Source organism: Corvus brachyrhynchos, unplaced genomic scaffold (assembly GCF_000691975.1).
Source record: "Corvus brachyrhynchos isolate BGI_N302 unplaced genomic scaffold, ASM69197v1 scaffold4, whole genome shotgun sequence".
NCBI lineage: Eukaryota > Metazoa > Chordata > Aves > Passeriformes > Corvidae > Corvus > Corvus brachyrhynchos.
In genome coordinates this window covers 6,315,473-6,337,606 of record NW_008237878.1, presented here as the reverse complement: position 1 = coordinate 6,337,606, position 22,134 = coordinate 6,315,473, and the positions used below count along the sequence as shown (strand labels likewise).

Here is a 22,134-nt window from a genome sequence, read left to right as displayed (position 1 = left end):
CCTCTTTTACAGAATTTGCTTTCAAAATCATCTGTAAAACATACATATTTAGATTAACTTTACCTGTAAGTGTATCTGAAATCAGAACCATCAAGCGAGAAATTACTCAAAAGCAATTATGCCTCACTGTAACAATGTCAAACCCCCCAAACAAACAAAAACCAGGAAACAAAAAATAAATGCACAGAGCCTGGGCATTGAACTGTTAGACAACAGACTGTTTATGAGAAGAGAAATGCAGTCAGAAGCCCTCCTTCCAGACCAGGCAATGGATACAAGAACTGGAGAGGTAAAGACAATGCAGAATAGGGACTAAATACCACTGAAAGAGGAGCCCTGAAGCCCAGCCATGCAAGTTTTGAGCTAATTTCGGCTCATTTTCTTCAAAAATTATAAATTTCAGGAGGTTTGTGCTTTACAGAGAGTACAAAGAGCAGGCAGAGAGAGGAATTTGTTCATGTGGATTAATAAATGCTCACAACACACCAGGCTGTGGGGAATATCAGAGCATCATGATGTGCTGAGACACAGAGTAAATAAAGAACTTATGCCTCCAGTTTCATAAACACCAGGTACAGGCAGCAGACATTTCCATTTCAAGTAGGCCAGCATTTACTCTGGAACATGCCTCCTATATTAAGATGGAAGTTTATGTCCTTTCAGGCAGCTCTATATTTTTAGTTTATCCACCAGTGAACTCTTGAGGATATGAAGTGTTATGTATAGACCCAAGACGTGCCAGAACCTACAACTGCTGCCTTGAAAATCAAAATAATAACTGTTTCCATCCTTCATAATTAGAAGCAAAATATGGATCCTCTTCACCTTTGCAAATACCAGGTCAGGGTATGCCTGGGTACAGTTAATCCACTGCTCCTCTGTGTGTACGACTAAACAAACAGCAGCAGCCTGCAGCTTGCAACTCTCCCCTGACTCCCTTGTGGGGGCCATTTATTGAGTCATAAACTCCTCTGATAGTGTTATCACCATAGCATTTGCACAAATAAAGGTTGAAAGAGAGAAATATTAAAAAAAAAAAAAGAGAGAGAGAATTTCCTTTATAGAGAAGGCAAGACAAACCCTTTACAGATATGCTTGCTCTGAGCGAGGACAGACTGACAAAAGGTAGGCAGGACTGGCACATACCTGGCTGAGGATGGCTGGGCATAACATCCTCCAAATAGGAAACACACAGATTTATCTGAAACTACAAACCTGAATTCCAGAAAGCTCAAACAACCCTAAAACCTTCCAAGTTAGATATATTGTATTTCAATTGGCACACCATGTGATAGACCTCCTCAATGAGGCTTCAACAGCTAAGATCTACCTCTGCAGAATCCCAGGGGGAGGAGAAATCCTGGCATTTCTCAAGTACAGATACAGACCTTGCTGTACCTGGTCCAAACTTTCTTTCTCCAGCCACACACACTGACTGCTCCTCTCTAGCCCGATAAGTACACAACCTATCTATAAAGTACTCTGCAATCCCTCAGAATGGAAACACCACTTTAGCAAGAGTCTGATGATCCAGAATGATCAGATACCTGCAGTGCAGCCCATGGCATCCAAGTCATCCCAAAGCTGTTTCTCTTAAGCAGAGAGAGATCCAGGTTGCAGAAATGAAAGCTCCCAGCAGGCCACACTTCAGGAAGATCCAGAGTGCTCGAGCAAAACTGCTCCATCAGAATGGGACACTGCAGAAACACCTGCAGCATCCTTTCAGCAATCCAAGTCCCTGTCCACAGATTAGAGACAAACTTCCAGCAGAGTTGTAAATGCTTTCCTTTGCGAGCCAAAAGGGTACTGGGCTTTCGCAGAGATCACTTGGAAATGTAAACGCAATAAATTGACCACATTCCTTTTTATTATAGTCAAGGGCAAAGCAGAAAACAGACTACTCAAGGTTATGTTAAAAGTCTCCCTTCACTGGAATTCAGTCAATCAGTATTTAGCAAGGGCTTGTTTGCACACAGCAGCGTGACTCACAGCAAATGTGTGCGAATTTTCCCTGCACTTTCATTACAAACCCTGAGCGTTCATATACAGAGAAACTCACTCACCAGTTTATTGCGTTGTAATTTCCTCACGTAGACAAGCCCTAAAGCCTTGACAGAAGTAGGTTTACCTTTGTCTGTTATGAATAGCAGATTTGTGAGAAGAAGGACACAGAATAGGGAGAAAGAGTACAGATTATGAATGGCTCCTAGCTCAATGTATACAGCTCCTATTGACAAGGGAATACACATGTCTGAGTACATAGCTCCTGATAGCTTGGTTTGGCCAGCAGCTAGAGCACGAAAATTTCACCTTGGTCCTTCTGTGAAAGACAGGCACCTAGAGACAGTAAGGAAAGCCCTGAAAAGAAGGGATACATGCTCTTCACTAACAGACATTTTTCTAGACGCAGTTGCAGGAAGCAGGTTCTGTTTGAAATCTCAAATCACATTAATGTATGGTCACCGGAGGCTTCATTTTCCAAGTGGCAGCTGGTTGGAGATTCCCTGGTATAACCGCCAATTACATAACAAAGTAACCAACTAAAATTCACCGTCAGCTCAGATTTGCCTATTGGTGTGAACAGAACGCAAGGGCAGCAGAATGCGTCACAAACACTCTGAAAAAGCTTGCATGTGAGTGCATATTTGCACGGGGGAGGGAAGCAATTCACTAATAGGACTCAGACTTTTAAAACAAAATCATTTGTTTTCCCCTTCCATCTGGACCCAAACTAAGAAATTATGCAGATTTGCACTGCCCACTCTGCTTTTTCTTCCACACCCGCTTCTCACTGGCACAAGATAAAACCTTGGGGAAACAGCAGCAGCAATTTTCAATTCTCATTATCTAACAGCAGCAGTAGTTCTTGGGGAAACTTGTGGTCAATAAACTACAAGCAATTTTGAAAGACACAATGGGAACTGCCCCTCCTACAGCTGTCCCATTATCCCAGCTTTTATTAGATTTAAAGCCAGCGATTTTTATGCTGTAGCTCAAGTTCTGCAGAGCCATGGAAACAGACCACCAGAAAAGATAAAACAGTCCTAAATTAAACAGGAGCTATCACAGTGACGCCCTCTAAAGCCAGAGAACTTCCACATAAGCAAAGCATGGGATGCAGCAAGGAACCCAGCGCCTAAAGGGGCTGACACTGCTACAGTGAGTCAACAGTGACACGACCAAAATTCAACATTCAGGATGGTACGAAGAGAAAAGCTCTTGAGCAGGTTAGGCAGGGCAAGTTGAAAGCATAGTGGCTACAAAGGCAGACAACCAGAGCAGGATCCTGCTCCCATAACCATGAGCCAGAACAGGCACCAACTTTGTAGTCTATGCTCTGGATGTGCCTCCCAAGAGGCAGAGGGAAATACTTACCTCTGGCTGGCAATTCAGCTGGCCTGTTTCAGATGACTTTTTAGAATGAAATGCATCGTGCTCTACATGTGCCTATTTCTTTCTGTTGACTACAACAGATGGCCCAACAGCCAGAAAATATACAAAACAGGTAACAATAGCTATATCTCTACCACGCACTACAATAAAGTAACCTGTTCCAGGAAGAGGGGCTTTACAGGAAACCAGTAGAAAAGAAATTTTAAAACTCATGGAGTGATTACCTGATCCGTTTGTTCATAGGACAGAAATAACTGAGGGTGTACCTCAGCTCCTGGCTCAGAGATGTGCACAACAACAGGCAAAGGGAAATGGGCGTCCAAAGGAATTGTCTCAAACAACACAGGAAAGGGGAAGATGCAAAGAATTATTCTCATCCACTGTAAGCTGTAATTTTCAGTCTAGAAACCTAGAGCTTGCTTTCTCTGAGTCTAATGTATACCATGCCCTGGAGACACTTCTACCAGCCATCAAAAGGAACTTGCAGAGAACCAGATGCTTCATTAAAGAATATTCACCAAGCCTTATAAAATCTTTAGTAAAAAGCAGAAGAACAAATCACCAGCATGCAAGTGAGCTGAAGTCACACATCCAGCTTTGATTACATTTCCTCCTGCACTGGAAAACAAATTATGTTTTTTTTTAAAAAAAGGTAAAAAATACCCAAGAAATCAAGAGATTCTGGCCTTTCTTTCCCACATTCCTCCGACCTGAATTTCCTGAATAAGGAATGCGTGAGACAAAGCCATTTGGTATCAGACGCTAATTTAAACTTAAAGAAAAATAACAGCTTAAAAAGGGGAAGGGAGGAGGGAGTTTTAATCCTACATGATAAAACAACAGCTTGTGATTGCTTCATGTATCTCAGGAGTCAGAAAAGCCAGTAAGAACAGTGAGGCAAATTGTCAGCTGTCCTGGGACAAAAGGAAACTACAGAAGACATATTGCCTTACAAAAGTTTTATCTGAATTTGTACTTACAGAACCCTCTAGTGCCTATCCTCTAGCTGCAAGGTGTTATTTACCTATTCCTTAGTCTCTCAAGCCCCTTCTTAAAACACAGCAAGATTTTCTGCCACATGGTCTTCATCCACAACAAATTAATGTCCTGTGCACTTCTCCTTCCAGGTAGTTTCTATTAACAGTGGGGAAGAAGTTCATTGAAGACTCTGGGAACAAAGACAACCCCCAGTTTTTGGCATATAAAGAAAACCTACCAAAACCTCCACCAAATCCAAAAAAGATCCAAGTTATTGGGATCCTTCACTGCCCTCTGCTGTTACCAGTCATTTAGCTTCCAACTTACTCTTTAATAATGTTGAGCTGGGGCTCCTGGCTGCCAGCATCCCAGCCCCTTTCTCAGGCGGGTTGGAGCCACAGCTTGCAAATATGCTGAAGTTTAATGCAATCTGTCTTCTTTGGTAATCACATTCCGCCCGCACTGCATGCAATAAAGATGTATTGGTAAATGCATTTGCTAAAGATATACTCCACTGAAAAGGCTACAAGCCTGATTTAGAGGAGGCAAGGAGGATAACAGAGGCTGGCAATAGATGCACCAATGCTCCGCACACAGCAACCAGGGGCACAGATTGTGCAGCAGCAGCACAGGCACCACTTTACTTTAAAGCTGAGGAAGAAAAAGAAACCACATGTTTTGGGAGCTGGGGACTTTAGAGATATCAGAGAAAAGCCCTTTCCCTGGCAGCTTTAACCTTGCTGATTTGCAGACATACAAAGACCTTCTTTGTAAACAGGAAGGAAAAAAATTCCACTAGGACTAGCAACAACATTTGGTCTAATATATCCTGACAATTTTCCCATCTCCTTCTGTCGGGCTTCTTCTGGGAGCCGGCTGGCAGCTTGTTTCATGTTATACTTAAATCAGGCATACAGCTTCCCCTCACAATGCTAATGCAGAGGAAGACTGCTTCCATGGAATATCCACCTCTCCTCCACCCTGTGCTTTAGTAATCCCATGAGAGAAGTCTCAGTTTTCTATTACCATCCTTTCCCCCAAATCCACTTTACTATATTCTCAGCACCTTTTGGAGAATTTTCTACTGTCAAAAAAAAAAGGAAAAAACCAAAAAACAGAAAAGCCTGCCCTTGAGGGACACCTGACCCACTGAATTCTCACATGGCCCAGGACCATACCCTAGTTGTAATGTCCAAATACTTCATTTTCTTTTCCCCTTCACTTGTTTCAATAGCCAGAAATTCTTCCAAGGTACTGAGCAGCCACTGTCCTAAGGCATCAACAGAACCTACTGGGACTCTGCATCTCAGAAGGAAGAGCCGTAAGGCTTCCTGGCCTCCCACACAAGATGAACAGCTTTTAGGAGTGTGCAATTTTCTTAACAGACAGCAGCTTTGCCCAGTACAGAACCTTTCCCCATGCAGCAATGAAAAGAAGCAAGACCTCCAACTGCAAAGTCCCATAACAGGAGGATGTTTAGAGACTGTTGAAAATGTTGCGGACATTGCCAAAATGGATTTACCCACTGTTCGCAGTACACAATATCCAAGAAGGCAAAACTAGGGAAAATCATTCACTGACTTTGAAACCTGGGAGCATTGGTTCTACTGTTGTGGTGGCAGCTCAGTACAACAGGACCCATTGATGGGAATGAAGTGGGGACATACCACAGTGTGACTGGGTAATGTGGAATGAATGTGGGAAAATGGATCCCAAGGAAGATTTGTCTCCTAAGAAGATTGCAATTTCACTAACAGATACCACAGATCTCAAAAACATTTCTCAGAAGAAAACACCATGCAAAACAAGACAGCAAAGCCAGGTAGCACAACAGAGAAGCTTTTGTTACCTTCTGAGCTGCGTTAACACAGCGCTGATATTCCTTCGCCAGTTCCGAGCATTTGAGCGCTTCACGTTTGTTTTCTCGGTAGCACTTCAGAATTTCAGACTGCAGGTTTGCACAGACAGGATCAGTGTTCCTCCTCCTGCAGGGAAAACAAGCACAGAATGATGTGTGAAGAGGAGTTTTCAACCACTTACTACCACTTTGCTAGTAACACACGTACTAATTTTATGCTGGAGTCATGTAGTCCTAATAGAGAAACTGGTGGGAACAGCAATCACCAAAGTGGGTCAAATGACCAACAGCATCTTTCAGTTGAAAAATCCAGGGTACTGAGCAGAAAGAAGGAACATGATCTTTCTCAGCTGGTCTGGAAGGCTGTTTCACCCTTATATAAAACATCATCTCTCCTCTGCAGTCAGGAGGAAAAAAAATCCCCAAGTCCAAGAGTTTCAGTGATTTTCCCAACTCACACTGGAAATCTTTGGCAGAACTCAAGAATCCTGGCTGGGCCTGCACTAGATCTGTAACAGTCTGACAAGGAACTGAACAGACTTGTTGAATAGGCCACCCTGATCTATTGAATTCTCATCTATTTAAACACTACAAGAAATCCAGCATGGTTGGAAGCACTGCAATTCTCCTAGTGACTAGAAAAAAAAACCAGAATAATAGCAAGACCAGATATCTGTTTCTTTGTATTTCTGCAGCAATTAGTACTCATACTCTGTAAATGGCATTGACAGCTACCCAAGAACAATTAAGGATGATGTTCTTTTACTCTAATGTGCATGTGTACATATGGCACATCATCAGCAACAGTACCAATAAAGGGGAAGGTCGTTGTAAAACAATCCCAGCAACAATGGCACAAACACAGTAACAACAGTGACATCAGCTGCACAGACAGGCAGACACAAATTGCAGGAATTCGCAGCACCATGGCCATGGTATGTTTTACCAGAGAATAAGAGAACATATGCTTAGGTGTAGCAATCCTCAGATGGCATCTCCTAAACCATAAATCCATTTAATTCCTTGCTTTTCCTGCCCCAATATGCTTAGAGATCTGTGCCCAAATATCAAATACACCTCTTCCTTCCAAAGCACTTGATGCTACAGGCAGGCAATTATGCCATGCTATGATGTATTAATTTCCACAGTAGCTCATTCAGCAAAAGGGCTGCATAGCAAGGCAGAGAGAGAGAGAAAACATGACCTATCCCTGGGCATGTCACAGTCGCTCAGGTGGAACAGATTTCTAAGAAACAGGAAATCTTAAACCAAGATCTTCTAAAAGCTTTTGGAGAGCTCAGATATGAGGTCCCAAATCATGCACATCTGTGTAAGGTGCTCAGGAAAGAAGCAGAAGGATCAAATGAACAATAATTTTGTCTTTTCCATATCAGCAACCTGGGTGCACTCTCAGAATAATTTGGTTGAGATTTACTCTAATTAATACTTCTTCAGTCCTCAGTCTTACTGCCAACATATACGGACAGAGTAGGAATTTATCAGTATGACAGCCACACTCTACAACACGGAGATTTGGATCAGAAACCATCAAAGATACTATACCGACTTCTTTTTCCACCTCTTTACTAATCTTACAGCTTTTAGAAGAAACTTATTCCATGCACAGTCTCTAAAGGCTAGCGTTCATTTCTAATTTCTATGTTATATAGCAAATCACCTTTAAAGCCTCGAAAATCCATATTCTAAAAAAAAAAATCTTCAAATTTTGGGATAGAAAAGAACCCAGAGAGAGCCTCAGAAACTCATAATGTTGGCATTTTGCTTTGTCACTAACTTTAATATCACTCTAATCAAATCAGTGAGACTGTGGAAATGATACCAAACAATACCAGGTCAGGAAATACCACCAAATCCCTCAATTCATTGAAAAAGTTAAGACTTTTAAAATTAGGTTTTTTAAACTCAGTGATGTTAAACTGAAGGGCATTTTGTAATTTTCATATAGAAACCTGGAAGAGCTAAAAGGTACAGCATACCACAAACCAGTTTGTATTTGTCTGAGCTGAACAACACGGTATGAACATCTCAGAAATATTTAGAAATATGATTGAGGTTGTCATTGTCAGCAGGGAGAGCTACAGGAATTGTGCTTTGCTTTAGATCACTGTCCTTCCTATGTCTCCACTGCCTAGAGTAAACCATAAAGTTAGGACCCACCTGTGGGCTCAGACAGGGCTGCAAAGCCTGTGGCCCTCTTCCTTAGCTGACCCCTTGGTGCTCAGCCCACAGGGCTATCTAAAAGCCACACAGTGGTGAGCAAGAAGCCACAAGAGTGAGTATTGTTGCCTAAAGCCTACCAGAGGCAGGGGATCAATCAGCACAGGCTGGTATGCATTGCCCAGCAAGTGTCTAAATCAGCATTCCTACACACCACTTCCCACAACACAGGGAGGATTTATTTGGTACCGCGTACCCAAAATCATAACAAGATTATTCTCCTTTATTGCTTCAAAATAAAATCTCAACCTGTGGTTATGCATCAATTGCACCAGCTTCTCAAAACAGACTTAGATATGCTAATCAACAAATTGCAAAGTCGGTTTAGGTAATTATCAATGCAAGTTACTGCGGAGTCTGGGAGTACACAAGTTATCCATATCCAGCAGATTAGTTCTGGTACCCATCTGGACTGGGAAGAGGTATCTGAAGTGCTCTGGTGAACAGTTGCCTGAGGTGCTTTCTTCCTTACACAGCAATCACAGCGCCTGCCCAGTCTGAATCAAAGGGACGCCACTCTCCTGCTCCCATTAAGTCTCAGCTTCAGGTTGCAGCATTTCCACACAGTGGGAACTGCAGCCCTACACACATACAACAGCTGCCCCTCACAGGTGTCTGTCTTTCCTCATACATACCTGAGACAAAAAGGAATTAAACAACCAGCATCCAACTACAAACACATCTGTAGAGTGCAATGACATTGTGGATTGAGTTCCAAAGGAGGTGGACTTTCATCAGCTATCTGCCTTCACCCTCAGCCCAGATCAAGGCTCTTGGCACTAACTAATCTTTAGAAAAATTCATCTTCTGGACACCCAACCACACTGCTCCTGATGTGTCGTTGTTTGAGGGTTTTTACCATTATTTCTCATATGAGAGGGAAGGAAAATGGTAGAGAAGGGATGAGGTTTGTATACACAGCTAACCAAAGACTTGTATGCTTTGACCTTTCTCCTAAAGTGGGTCACAGTTTTAAGCATAATATGTCACCACCAAATGAGGTAGACAGTTGGCCTCTGTCTAAAATAAAATATGTTGCAACTGCTACGACTACTATCAAAACAGGTGTAAGAGGCTCATTTACAGCAGCTAGGAAAAAGGCAGGAGAGAAGGGCTGGGCTGGGAAGCAATAGCACAATATCTGCAGACAGAAGTATGGAAGACAAGCTCTAACAATACCTTGGAAATAAATAAATGCAGGACATACAGAATATGAAAGATTAAACCAAAACACACACTCTCATCTATTTAAAGGAGGAGGAAAGGAGAAAGGATGACACGTTGGAAAAAGGAAAAGATGAATTTAGAAATGAAACTCATTAGCAGCGCCTTCCCTATCACAGAGAGGAAAGAAACCTTTGCCTTGCTGCTGTGCAATGGGCAGGAAGGCTACACACACATGAAATCCATGATTTCAGAACTTCCTCTCCCCCTCCCATGGAGGGATTTAAATCAGGTCTTTGTCTGGAAAAGAACCGAGAGGTTTTCTTAAAATGAAACAAAGGGCATCCTTCTCCCTGCTATCCCTTGAGGTAAGACAGAATGAGCACAATCTTGCTGCATTTTGACACCGAGAGTTACCAAATCCTTTCTATCACTGCATATTCCCTTTATTTAATAAATGAAATCTCATCAACTTATCCTTCTTCTATTATCACTGCTGACATCAATCTGATAATATTGGCTTGGCGTGGAATCGTGCTATTATATGTCCTCTTGATATTTAATTTAAGAGAAACGTCTGCAGTAGGGTGAATATGTGAAGCAAGCTTTTTATTACTGGCAGCAGTAAGGACGCTGGGAGTGAATTAGACATTCATCTTAGTCAGGGCCAATCTAGTGGCTCAGAAGAGGTTTTCTTCTTAACCCTCTCCTAACTGTTCAATAGCGGCAGGTAACCGCTGCTTCAGTCAATAACTACATTCATTTGTCTTGGTAAATTCATTCCTACATGGATATAAACCCCATGAAGAAGTACAAAGTGCCTGGGAGGTTAAAGCAAGGTTCTTTGAGAATTTCTATCATAAGCACTGCACTAGTAGGAAATGTGCCGGTCTAAACGTCCATCAATTAATCAAAAAGCAACACAGTTTCCGAAGACAAACACCCAAACTCACTGCAAAAAGCAATTAAGGCTGTATCATCAGGATACAGACCCAGAGACAGAAGGTTTCAAACACAGCACAATGGCTACTATTTAGGTGCTGCTGACAGGTTCTCTTTTTGAAAGAATTATGGACTCAGTATTGGAAAGCAAGGGAAAGCTACAAGAGGTCTATGTATTTGCTGGTCCTTCCACCCAACTGAAAGATCAGACTACTGAAGCAGAGGTGCAACTTTAATGCTTTAGAACTTGGCAGCTCTTTAGACTAGTGCAAAATTAGTAACTCCACAGTGAGTAGCACACCATCACTTGGCTTTACCAGGAAGAACAGCAATTCCAGATGTAGTTAAGAGCAAGATCTTCTTTTTACATTTTACTCTGGGAAACCATTCAAGCTGAACAAAAAACTCAAGACAGAGGCTGATGGTATCTAAACCCAGACACTTTGATACCCTGCTCGGAACATGATAAACAAAGACATGCAGGATCCCTCATACAAGCCAACTTAAGAGTAGCACACAGCTGCAAGCAGCAACCTAAATGGGGCAGCAACCTGGAATTTCTTGTGGGCTACAAAATCCAGTAACTGGATTAGCTGCTTTTTGCTGCATTATTTGACTAAGACCAGTGTCTGAACCAACTTGAGCAAACCACATTAGTCACCACTGTCACTACAGCACAGACAGCCCCAGACATCATCAATGAGATGCACAGGCAGCACTGCCAGTAAATCCCAGGGCACACAGCAGCAGTTTCTGCGTGTTGGGAAGGAATCAGCCACGTTGTATAGTTGGTTAGTATGTTTATATATCCAGGGTCCATTACACACGTCTCAGACTAAGCCCAGTGATGCTTTGGTCACATAAACGGGGTGTGCTGCCAGGCTGCACTGTACATATATAAAACTCAATAGGTGGTTAACTGACCTGTAACTGCATCCTCCCTTGAGTAGCAGTTGGCTCTGATGGCTCCTCTAACATGTCAGAAAAATGACTCCAGACAGATGCAATACACAGCACATAGAAAGGTTTCATTCTCTCTCATTATTGCATCCTTGACATTTACAGCAGAAAATTAAACACAATTGAAGCATTTCATTCACATATAACAAACTCATCAAGCACAGAACAAACAGGCAGGCAAGCTAACTTTCAGCATAGGCTGCAGGATGCTGCACTGTCACAAACCAAACACTGTGCCCTCACTACAAGCTATGGGATTCCATGATCCTGCACGTCAGCTTGGTAACATAGTTTGAATGGAAGAGGTAACAGTCGTGTTGCAGCTGTTTGGCAGGAGAAATAAGAGATGGAAGAAGCTTAAAAGATTATCCAAATGCCTACTAAAAAATCAGTAATGTTTAAGCTACATAACCTAGCACAGTGTAAACGAAACTGCATGTCTCATGAACCTAAACTAATGTGATCAGGAAGGGTATTTCTGATCAGCCTCAAGTACTCAAAATACTGCTCATCAGGCTTTGCCACTGATCCAGGTGGAATAGAAGACTTGCAGAAGTAACATACTGTTTACAGCAAGAGGGGACAGACTAAAAGAAAAGGTGAAACCTCGTGACAATTTTCACAAGAACAGGGGTGCTACCTCCAAATTTCAGCTGAAGCCACTGTACTCCTGTCTAAATCCTTCTCATATGCCTTGTCACACTGTCAGCACACTCCTGCCCACCTGCAGTATTTCCCCTCTCTCCCCCTTGACAGCTGCATTTCAATAACAGGTCACCAGATTCTATTTTTCCACACCTTGTTCATGGAGTGCCTAATGAATGAATATTTTAAAGTACTGTGAGCTTCTGGGTGACTCTGTGATCCTACAAAATTTGTCACTCAGGTACTTCCCAGTCTCAATTCCTGTTTTGACAGCTTGTTTGAAACTGCTACCAATTCCCCACTGTAGTTCATGCACTCACTGCACCTCTGCCCTTCCCAGGACAGATACAGATCACAGATACACAGAAGCAGGTCTGAAATTTCCCTCTGTGTAAGTAATTAGATTCTATCACTGAGAACAAAAGTTACCACAAAAGTCCAAGTCTCAAATGTCAGCCACTTGCTGTGTCACTGTACTGCATTCAGTAGAAACAGTCTGCCCAATCCATATTCCATTCACCAAACAACAAAAAAAAACCCAAAAAACCAAACCAAACCAAAACCAAAACAACCTCCAAACTCTAAAACATACAGATTCATGTCAAAAGTAACTAAAATCTAGCAGTTTTCTGTAACAACCTCTAATTTTGGAAATCAACAACTTCTTCATTTCAGTCATGAAATTGATGCAAAGAGATTGTGTGACCCATGCAATGCTGGTTCCAGCTCTCCATCTGACTTACTCCAGTGTATCACAAACTCCCCTGTCCTCCTACATGGTTTATCCTCACACACAAGTGGTCATTTCCCACCTGACCAATGGGTCTCCCTGAAAGACTTTGACTTACACTTCATTGTGCTTTGCCAAGTGCAGTTTCAACCAAATTTGACTGGCTTCCTTAGACCTCATAAGCTGCGGGCACTGGGGTTGTGGTGGTGGGCTGTGGGTCTCTGGGGGAGCAGAAGGGCAGCAATATGCAAAAAACTGTACTAAACCATATAAAATTAAATTATCCTTATCCTACTGAACCTGCAAATGCAATAACTAATCACCCCTATTAGCATTCTGCATGGCAGATGGCAAGTGGTTTAGAATAATGAGAGACTTCTCCCCACAAGTGGATAATTCCAATGTACATTTGGATGTAAATTCTTTACTGATTATGATGGTGGAATACTGAGCTATGAGAAACTGCCAGTTTGGAAGATGAAAGGAAAACTACTGCCTCTTCCTTCACTTGCCAAGAGATACAGAAGTTAACAGAACTGGATCTCCTGCCCACAAAGCCATGCACCATTTTTTCCCAAATATGCCAAGCTACTAAAAGTTGACTAGCAAAGATGAAGAGCCTAAAGTTAGCAGCAAAACGGTCTCTGGAAGCCAAGCAGGAATTTTTTTTCTTGCTGGAAGGAGTTCTCTGAATCAGAAAGGAAGCTGGCTCAGCTCCCACAAGGCAGAAAAGCAATATAGCAAGCAATAACTGAATCTGAAAACAACACACAGCCCAACAAGTGACCCGAATAGGGATTTTCTTTCTTCAGATAAAAAACACAATCTAAAAACTGGTTAAGATCTCAGGTCAGGAAGGGAAGGCATGCAGTCTGTAGAAGATATGCAGCACAAGCCCTAAGAATATATGGGTTGTGCCAGTGCTATAATGTTTGGGAATTAGTCAGGGAACTGTTGGTCTATTAAATACCTCCACAGAAAGTTTTCAGTTTTCTAAAGAAAGTAACTGAAGATGTGATATGCTGATTACATATAACCACAAGACTTGAGGGACAGCAGGTTCAGTAAATTTCTCCTATGTGAGATGATCTTATAATAATGTCACACTGCAAATAAAATGTTCTTTTTTAAAAGAAAACCCTAACTACTCATTTGAACAGCAGTTGCTTCTCCAAAATGCCCCTGAGCATTGCACTAGGTTCCTACAGTTTACTTCATGCTACACAAAGGTCTACCAGTGATGGACAAAAATATGAGTCCATTAATATATTCTGCACTGACAGAGTGGCATATCCTGCTAAAGATGCCAAAACAAATTTAGAGAGGAGATTGAAGCTGCCAGTGTTAAAGTTCAGGTGGGATCTGAAGCTAAACATTCACCTTATTAAAAATTCCCCTTCTGCCCACATTCTCTAATCTTCAAAACCACAGTGCCCCCTTTCACCAAGCTGTGCAATTCTGAGCACTGACTAAGCAAAGATCCCCATTAAGCAGCTACTTATCCCTCAGAGAACATCAGTAATGGTGCTTTCAAAGCAAACACACAGAAAAAGTCTTCAAAGTCTGGTTTTGGGGTGAGGTTGGGGGTTTTTGTTTGTTTGTTTTTGTTTATAAGTAAATACTGTAAATTCAAGAAGTCCTCAGAAAATCGAAAAAATCCTTATAGAAAACAATTTCGATAACATGGTTCTAAGTCTGGAGAAGAGCAGGTGAAACGTCTCAGGTGAAGCAAGTCTGTGCCTACTGAGGCTGCTCCAGTGTGCTGCTGGTGGCTCCTGCAGTCAGCACAACACTGACCAGCTGTCTCCAAGGAAACAATATTCATCCCTGAACAAGAGCTCCTGCCTTCCAAATGCCAGTTTTTTGGGTCAAATTAGTTTGAATTGTAGTTGGTATGGTATGTATATGTCCCAGACATGCAAGCAAGAGACCCTGCCAGGACTAACAAGAAAAAGGCAAGTATAGAAAGAACCAAACCCAGCAGGGGTCTCTCACAATAGGCTGAATATCCCATAGCCTAGAAACCCATTTTATCAGAGTAACTTCATGAACAGTCAAAATCACTCCAAATAAATAAATAGTAAAATAAAGTCATTGAAGCCTGATTTGATGGCAGAGATGGTTTTTCTCTTCTTCTATAAGGAGAAAAGGACTTCAGTCTCTCATCAGCTCAGCATTAAATACCACCAACTTTCTCTGTGCAGATGAATCACCATGATGCAAGGTGTCCATAGCAGTCCTACCACAGTCCTTATTTCCTCAGAAGACAAAAATATAGAAGTTCTGACCTACAAAACAAACTATTTCCTCGAATTTCCCCCACTGATACTTGCCTTTGGTGTCTTCTACCATCCCTCCCTCACTCCAGGAGGAGACTGTGACTCAAGAGTAAGGACACAGCGTGTATAATCCAGAATCAGGAATACAATTACTGTTCAAAATAGCAACACTGCCCTTGAAATCAGTTGCAACTGAATTAATGACCAGATTGTTAGTGTGTTACCTCAACTTTGCCTTAGGCTGCTAATTAGCAAACAAGTCATTAATTTGCTGGTAACAAGTGGTTTCTCAGGCATTATTGCTTCTGACATCTTTAATTTGCCACTCTTTCTGGAAAGCTTCCCCAGACAGCTTTAACCTCAGTCCTTTGCAGATCAACCCTATGCCCTTACCACCAGCACACTACAGCACACACAAGTTGAAGACAGAGGCAGAAAAACACAGCAGGAATAGGCTAAGGTGGGTTATTAATTAATATTCATGATACCTTTCCCAACTCAAGCCAAGGGGAGGGAGGGGAAGACCAAAGGCACAAAAAGTTCTGGATTTTAGTGTGGATCTGCCATTATTTGTAAATACACACTAAAATACTATGAAACCTGGAGAAACCTTGCTTCCAGCATAGTACACATTGGAATATGCAATTCCCAGTGTGAGGGCATAGATCTGCTTTTATTTTCACTGTATTCTCCACGATAAAGAGCTGCGAACTGAAATATTTCATGTCCTCTGATGCACAAAGTATGACTGAGGTTTGTTTTAACAGCTGCACAAATATCCACGCTTTTGAAAACAATCTGGATTTGGCCTGCCAACAAATCCTGATCTAAGGGCTTTATAAAGGCAACATTACCACAGAAAACAAGTGCTTTCCATGTAAAAATCGATAGCAACAGAAACATCCCTAACAGACTACATGGAGTCTTTGGCACCTCTTCCTTTGCTATTCCAGTCCTTGCTATTCAGATCTTATTTTATAAATGCCCAAGTTCTACCAACGTATCGGTGAAGAAATGCTCCTGCAATTTTGAAGAGACACCAGTTATTCAGCGCTAAAGAACTGCAATCTCAGTTCATTGGAGTAATTTATCAGCCATCTCTCATCACGCATGAGAGGAAACACAATACTGTGAACATTAGATCGGAACATCATTTTACTAACTGGGCAAAACAAAAATCTTATTTAGAAGCAGCATCTTAGTAATCCCCAAGAACTGAACTTCAGAAATGGATGGCTTGGATGAAGCACACAATCTAATAAATTTTTAAGATTTAAAATTTGGTTCAAAAAAGAATAATCTGTCCCAATTGGAAAATTTATGCAAATCCACTGCACATATTCAACTTCTATCTCCACATACCATATTCCTAAAGCAGTAGGGGAATGTATGTTGCTAGGAAATCCATGTACTGGTACAAGTAGTTCTTCAACAATAGGTCTTCCAGAATTCATAAGGAAAATGTTTACATGCTAAGGTAACGAATGAAAAACTTTGTAAAGCAGAACTGAAAATAATCAGAAACTTTTTTTTTCAGTAAAATGCACACCATGTAAAATGTCACAAAGTCAAAATTCACTCATATACTTTTACCCTCTTTTGAAATAACTTTGAGGAAACTCATGCATTATAATCTCTTAGAGAATATTTCAATTTCCTACTAAGAGCAACTTTATAAAAGTGAGAAACAGAAAAGCTTTGACTAATAACCCATCTCTTTATTTAAAGATTATGAAACAGACTCAGTGCAGACAGAGAAGGAACAACTAGCATAAACCAAGCCCCAAGGGAAGAACAGGACTGGGACAGAGTCAAATCATTTTGGTGAAGGTATCATCATTGCAGGGCACAAAAGCACTATGTTGAGGTAAGGCTATGGATGAGCTTTCAGCAATAATCAATCTCCTATTCCTGAAAACTCTTAAATCCCTATTGGAGAGGCTCTTAATTTCAACACTAAATTAATCATTTATCTAATCTAATGATAGGAGAAATCCCAGAGCAATTTTGTTTGAAAACTATGATGTCTTTACGCTTCTCCTTTGGCTTCACAACTGTCCATATAATAACTGTTTCAGACCTGTGATTCCTGGGCACAGTCCTCTGTTGAAATACCCTGTTGAAATACCCAAGGCCTCACAGTAGACTTCCAGATTAACAAACTCAAGTATCATCACATAACTAATTTATAAACTTTCCAGATTTACATAAACAAAAAAGGAAGTTTATCTAGGTTCCAGTTAATCTTGCCATTCTAACTACGAGGCCATCAGCCTCATAAAATCTTGTGCAATTAAATAAAACCTTCATTTCCATGAGTACTGAAAGCAAGCCATAAATTCCCTGTTCCTAGCAGACAATCCATTCATGAACTTTCTTCCCCTACCCTCACTGAGTCAGTGTGGTTTCCTACTCCATGTTCAGCCAGGAGGATACTTAACTGCTTGCTGGTTTCTCTAACATAATCACCTTAAACACTCATGTCCATTAAGTTTAAAGATCTTAGGACCATTAAATGAAACTCTTACACAGTAAGTCCCACATGGAGCAAATCTCTTTGGCAGTTTCTCCATTAGAAAGCTGCCTTGGATTCAAGGCTGATCTCCACCAGGATAAGATGCTGACCTTCTTTACGCACTCCTTGATAACAGCACAAAGCAATGCAGTCCTCTCAGCACAACATGCAAAGCAACAGAGTCATCAGTAAGCAGCTTCAGAAACAGTTCTGAAAAATGTAGGGAGACCTCAGAGAGAAACTCAGCTTCAGAACAATTTTATCTTTTAACAGCTTCCTAATCCCCTCACCTGACTCCTGCAGCTTTACCTTTTAGAGTCACACCCCCACCCAGGCCAACTCTTGCATCCAAAATGAACAACCACAAAAATAAATAAATAAATAAATAAACAAAAAGTGATAAGACAACCTTCACAAAAGAAAATAAATCACTCAAAAAAAAAAAAAAAAAACCCCAAACCAAAAAAACCAAACCAGCATTTTGAGGATAAATCTAGAGTGCTGCACTAAGCCATAACCTCTTTACTGATGGTTTTTTCCTTTCCCTTAACAGATTCAGGGACTGTAATAACATTTAATCCTCAGAAGCTAATCTAAATGTAACACTCAAAACAAGACAAAGACAACGCAACAGAAAAAAAATTTGGCCACTGCCTTTTGGGAGTGCTGCTTTATCCCTGGAGCGAGCGCATTAATAGAGCTTGGAATGAAATGCCATTTTATTCTCTGTAGCAGGGAGGGGATTAGCAAGTTGTCTTCTCTAAACCCAGTCTGAGTCATGGCTCTATGAACACTGAGAAAAGGATGTGGAACGAAGGGAAGGGCGGGGAGCACTGGCTTTTTATTTACATGCTGCTTCCTTTGTGGGTGGTTACTGATGTGCACAGTTCGCTAAACAGGGAAAGAAAGGGGGGGAAGTTCTAGGTCCCCTGACTTTAATTCTGTTGGTTAACAAAAGAGAAAAATAATAATGCACCAATTATAACAACATAGTTGAGACAACATGTCCGTGGCAACTGTCCAATTCACCACAGCATGCAAGCAACAAGGGCAAGTTGCTTAAGGTGCTGAAAGCTGTGCTCAGTGGTATCTTGTTGCTAGGATCTTTTTCCTGGGAGGAAATAAAACAGGTTGGACAGAGCCCAGAACAAAGAAGAAGGAGACAGTCTGATAGGAGGTATGTGGAGAAGGGAGCAGGCTGGCTTCAGATGAAGAGATGAGGAACAAAGTCCACTGCGCAAGTCAGGCCATGCAGGCGTGAAGCCTTGAAGTGGAAACAAGAGCTAATGACTGTGTCAGTGATTTAATACAAAGCTCAGCACTAAGTACTTCACTTCTGTTTTTATACAAAGAGAGATAGGAAGGTTTACTTGTCTACCTCGTAGGCATGCTGTGAAGGGTCACTGGTGGAAAGGTGTACAATATTCCTAAATCCTGCAATGCTTGACAATCACTAAGGAGAGTAAACAGGCCATGGAACACTAGACCACTTGTGCAGAGCTGTTAAGAGTTGACAGCAGAATTAAAAAAGTCATTAAATGCCAAGAAGACACTGGGGTTTTGTTTCAGATATTTCTTCTCTTTGCTTTGACATGGACTCTGAAAAACAGAGCACTCACTGCGGAAAGAGCCCCAGCCCTATTTCCCTCTGCTGATACACAGTGGCAGAGGAGAACAGATACAGGGTAGGTTGGTCTCACAAGGCACAAGTGCCAGGGGCAGGTCTTCACAGTGTAACAGGAATAACAGAAGCTAAGGAAGAGATGCTATGTTGAAGGATATGGACTCTCTGCAGATGGAGAAAGTGCCACTCCTGGCTTCCTTTCCTTAAGGAGATATCACAGGCCAGCACTGGAAACAGGCAGACCTGTACTTCATTCATACTTTGGCTATATTCCATTTCACATAATTTTGCAGGAGTGTCAGTTTATTCCTGTGAACCAAAGAACCAGATCTGCATAAATCAGTCTAACCTATCCTTAGCACTTACTGTGCTTGTATGTCTAATATGAAAGTGCGAAACAGGATGAGCAAACTCTTCTTTCCACTGAAGTCACAGGATCTTTTAAGTCATTACCATAAACAGGCTGTAGAAAGACTTGAATGTAGGATGCCTAAGAAGAGAACCTCACAACACACAGACTTCATGTCCTACCAATTAAGCATGGATGCCAGAGTAGGAAGGAACCTTCCTCTGACTCTGTCCCAGCCATATCACGACACAGGTGTGAGGCACACAAACTCTTCAGGAGTGTTTGTACAGCATGTTGTACACAAAGCAATGATCTGGAAAGGGTCACTGCATGCTGCTGGAAGAGACACACTGCAGGTTGATGGGGGAAAGCAATGACTCTTCCTGCATGTACAATTATCAAAGTGCATTATCACTCCCAGATCATGCACTCCAATGCTCAGCTCAGTGCTATCCTGGCTACTGCTGGCAATTTCTACTGTAAAGAAATAGAATGCATGATGTTCACCTTCACCCTCAGTTTCATTCATGCCACTCATCTTGTCCATTTTCAAGACACCCCCAGCCCTGTTATCTTTTCACACAAAATTCATATTAGGGCAGGTGTCTCTTTTTGCTGCAAAGAAGACAGCCCAAGGAATACATCCCTTTATAATGGCTCAAGTTCATATTGCCATCAAATAGAAGAGCACTGTACAATAAGGCCAGAAGCCAGGGACTGTTAGATGATAAAGGCTCAAAGAAAAGGGGAAGAAACCCTTAAGAGACCATAAGCATTCATCACTCTCTGAATCTTGAAAGAAAGAATTCATTAGCATTTGCGTTGGTCTCTGGCACTAACCTTTGCAAGAAATGGTTGCATTCCTGAGTTTCCTACATTACCAGTCTTCATCTCCACAAGAAACAGAACAGATCAAAGGAAATGGAAACATCAGGAACCAACCTTCAGACTACCATAAAAAATACGGTAGTTACAGTCTGTAAGAGTAAGTGAAGAACATAATCCCAGGTCCCAGTTGCTTCCTTCACCAAGTCACAAGGATAAAACTCCACTACACAAGTTCACGACAATTGATCACACATTTGCAGAAGCAAATCCAAGAAAAGATTCAATTGATCAAAGTATCAGAACGTTATGTCCTATGAATTTTTAAAATTTTATTTAAAAAGAGAATTTAGAATTCTGCTATGGAAAACAGTATGGAAATGCAAGCAATGTGTTAGCTGCCTTATTTTGGCTTCTTTAGCAACTTATTGCTTGATTGTCCAAACAAAAATGCGAAATTACAACAGGTTATGTGACGCTTTGGCAGTCAAACATAATTTTAAATAAAGACAGCACAATATACTGCACACCCCCCTAATATATTCATCACTACTATATTATCTATTTATGCAATTAAGTATTGTAGAGTCTGGATTAGACCCAACCGGACTACATATGCTGCTACTCCAGTTTATTGCATGTTGGCCAACTGTTTACCCAACTGAGATCCAAGTGCTGCTCTTGACAGTGTAATTGCTTTAGCCTCATTAATATTAAAGAATTATAGAAAATATTTTTTCTTGGGCAGCTGTTAGTGCAAGTGGAACAATAAGTTATATAACACTACTGGCAAATACAAATATAATTTAGACACTATATATGCTCATGGTAAAAAGACAACATTAAAGGTCCACTTATTGTGCTAAGGCCAATTAAAAAGACCAGAAAAATCGTTGCACCCATTCTAAGAAAGCATTCATGAAAATTACAACTCTAATTTGAAACTAAAAGGGATGAGATTTAGAATGTTTACCTTTTTTTTCCCTGGACAATGAAAACTTTAGAACTGGCATGGGTTTTCCTACTTTCATGCCCAATGCTGCAGTGTGTAGGTTAAATACACTGGGTCAAAGTTGGAACAGATTAAACATGTTCCATTGCTATTTTGAAAACCCTAGTAAATATTCCTATTTAATAGTAACTTTTTAAGTCCCTCTCTTCTCCCTCACCCTTCCTCGCAAGATCTATCAGCTTCACACTAAACTCTGTCAAGCTTGGCACAGAAAGAGAGGATGCCAGCTTACACCTGCTCAGTCCCCTCAGTACCTGACAGGAGGTAACTTCACACTCTGTTTGCAGGAACATCCAGAAGCTAGGCACAAAATGTTATGAAATGCAACTGGAACTGCTGAAAAGAACAAAAAAGGGCTCCTCACTTTATCCGCTCCTCTGCCTTGGTGGCTGCCTCCTGGTACTGCTCGGACGTCAGCTTGTAGATCTCTGCATTCTGAAACAAAGAATAGAATGCTCAGCTCTAAAAATTAAAGGCGTCTCAGATCTTACCTTGTCACAAAGTCGTCTTCTATAATTAATAACAATTTCCAACAACAAACAGAATATTCAGTTCAAAGAACACCAGAAATGCTTAAGAGTCAATTTTATTTTCAGTAAAATGCATCAAGGCCACAACACAT

The 22,134-nt window shown here is 41.3% G+C and overlaps 1 protein-coding gene across 3 annotated transcripts in view; it reads right to left on the bottom strand.

Annotated features, from left to right (window-relative positions):
• CHCHD6 (coiled-coil-helix-coiled-coil-helix domain containing 6) overlaps nt 1-22,134 on the bottom strand; it is a 111,521-nt gene that overhangs the window by 31,112 nt on the left and 58,275 nt on the right. For all 3 annotated transcript variants that reach the window (XM_017732521.1, XM_017732522.1, XM_017732523.1), the window contains 2 exons: nt 21,877-21,947; nt 6,221-6,356 (listed from right to left, as the gene is read on the bottom strand). In XM_017732521.1, the coding sequence (XP_017588010.1) occupies nt 6,221-6,356; nt 21,877-21,947 (207 nt within the window). The remainder of the gene's footprint in view (nt 1-6,220; nt 6,357-21,876; nt 21,948-22,134) is intronic.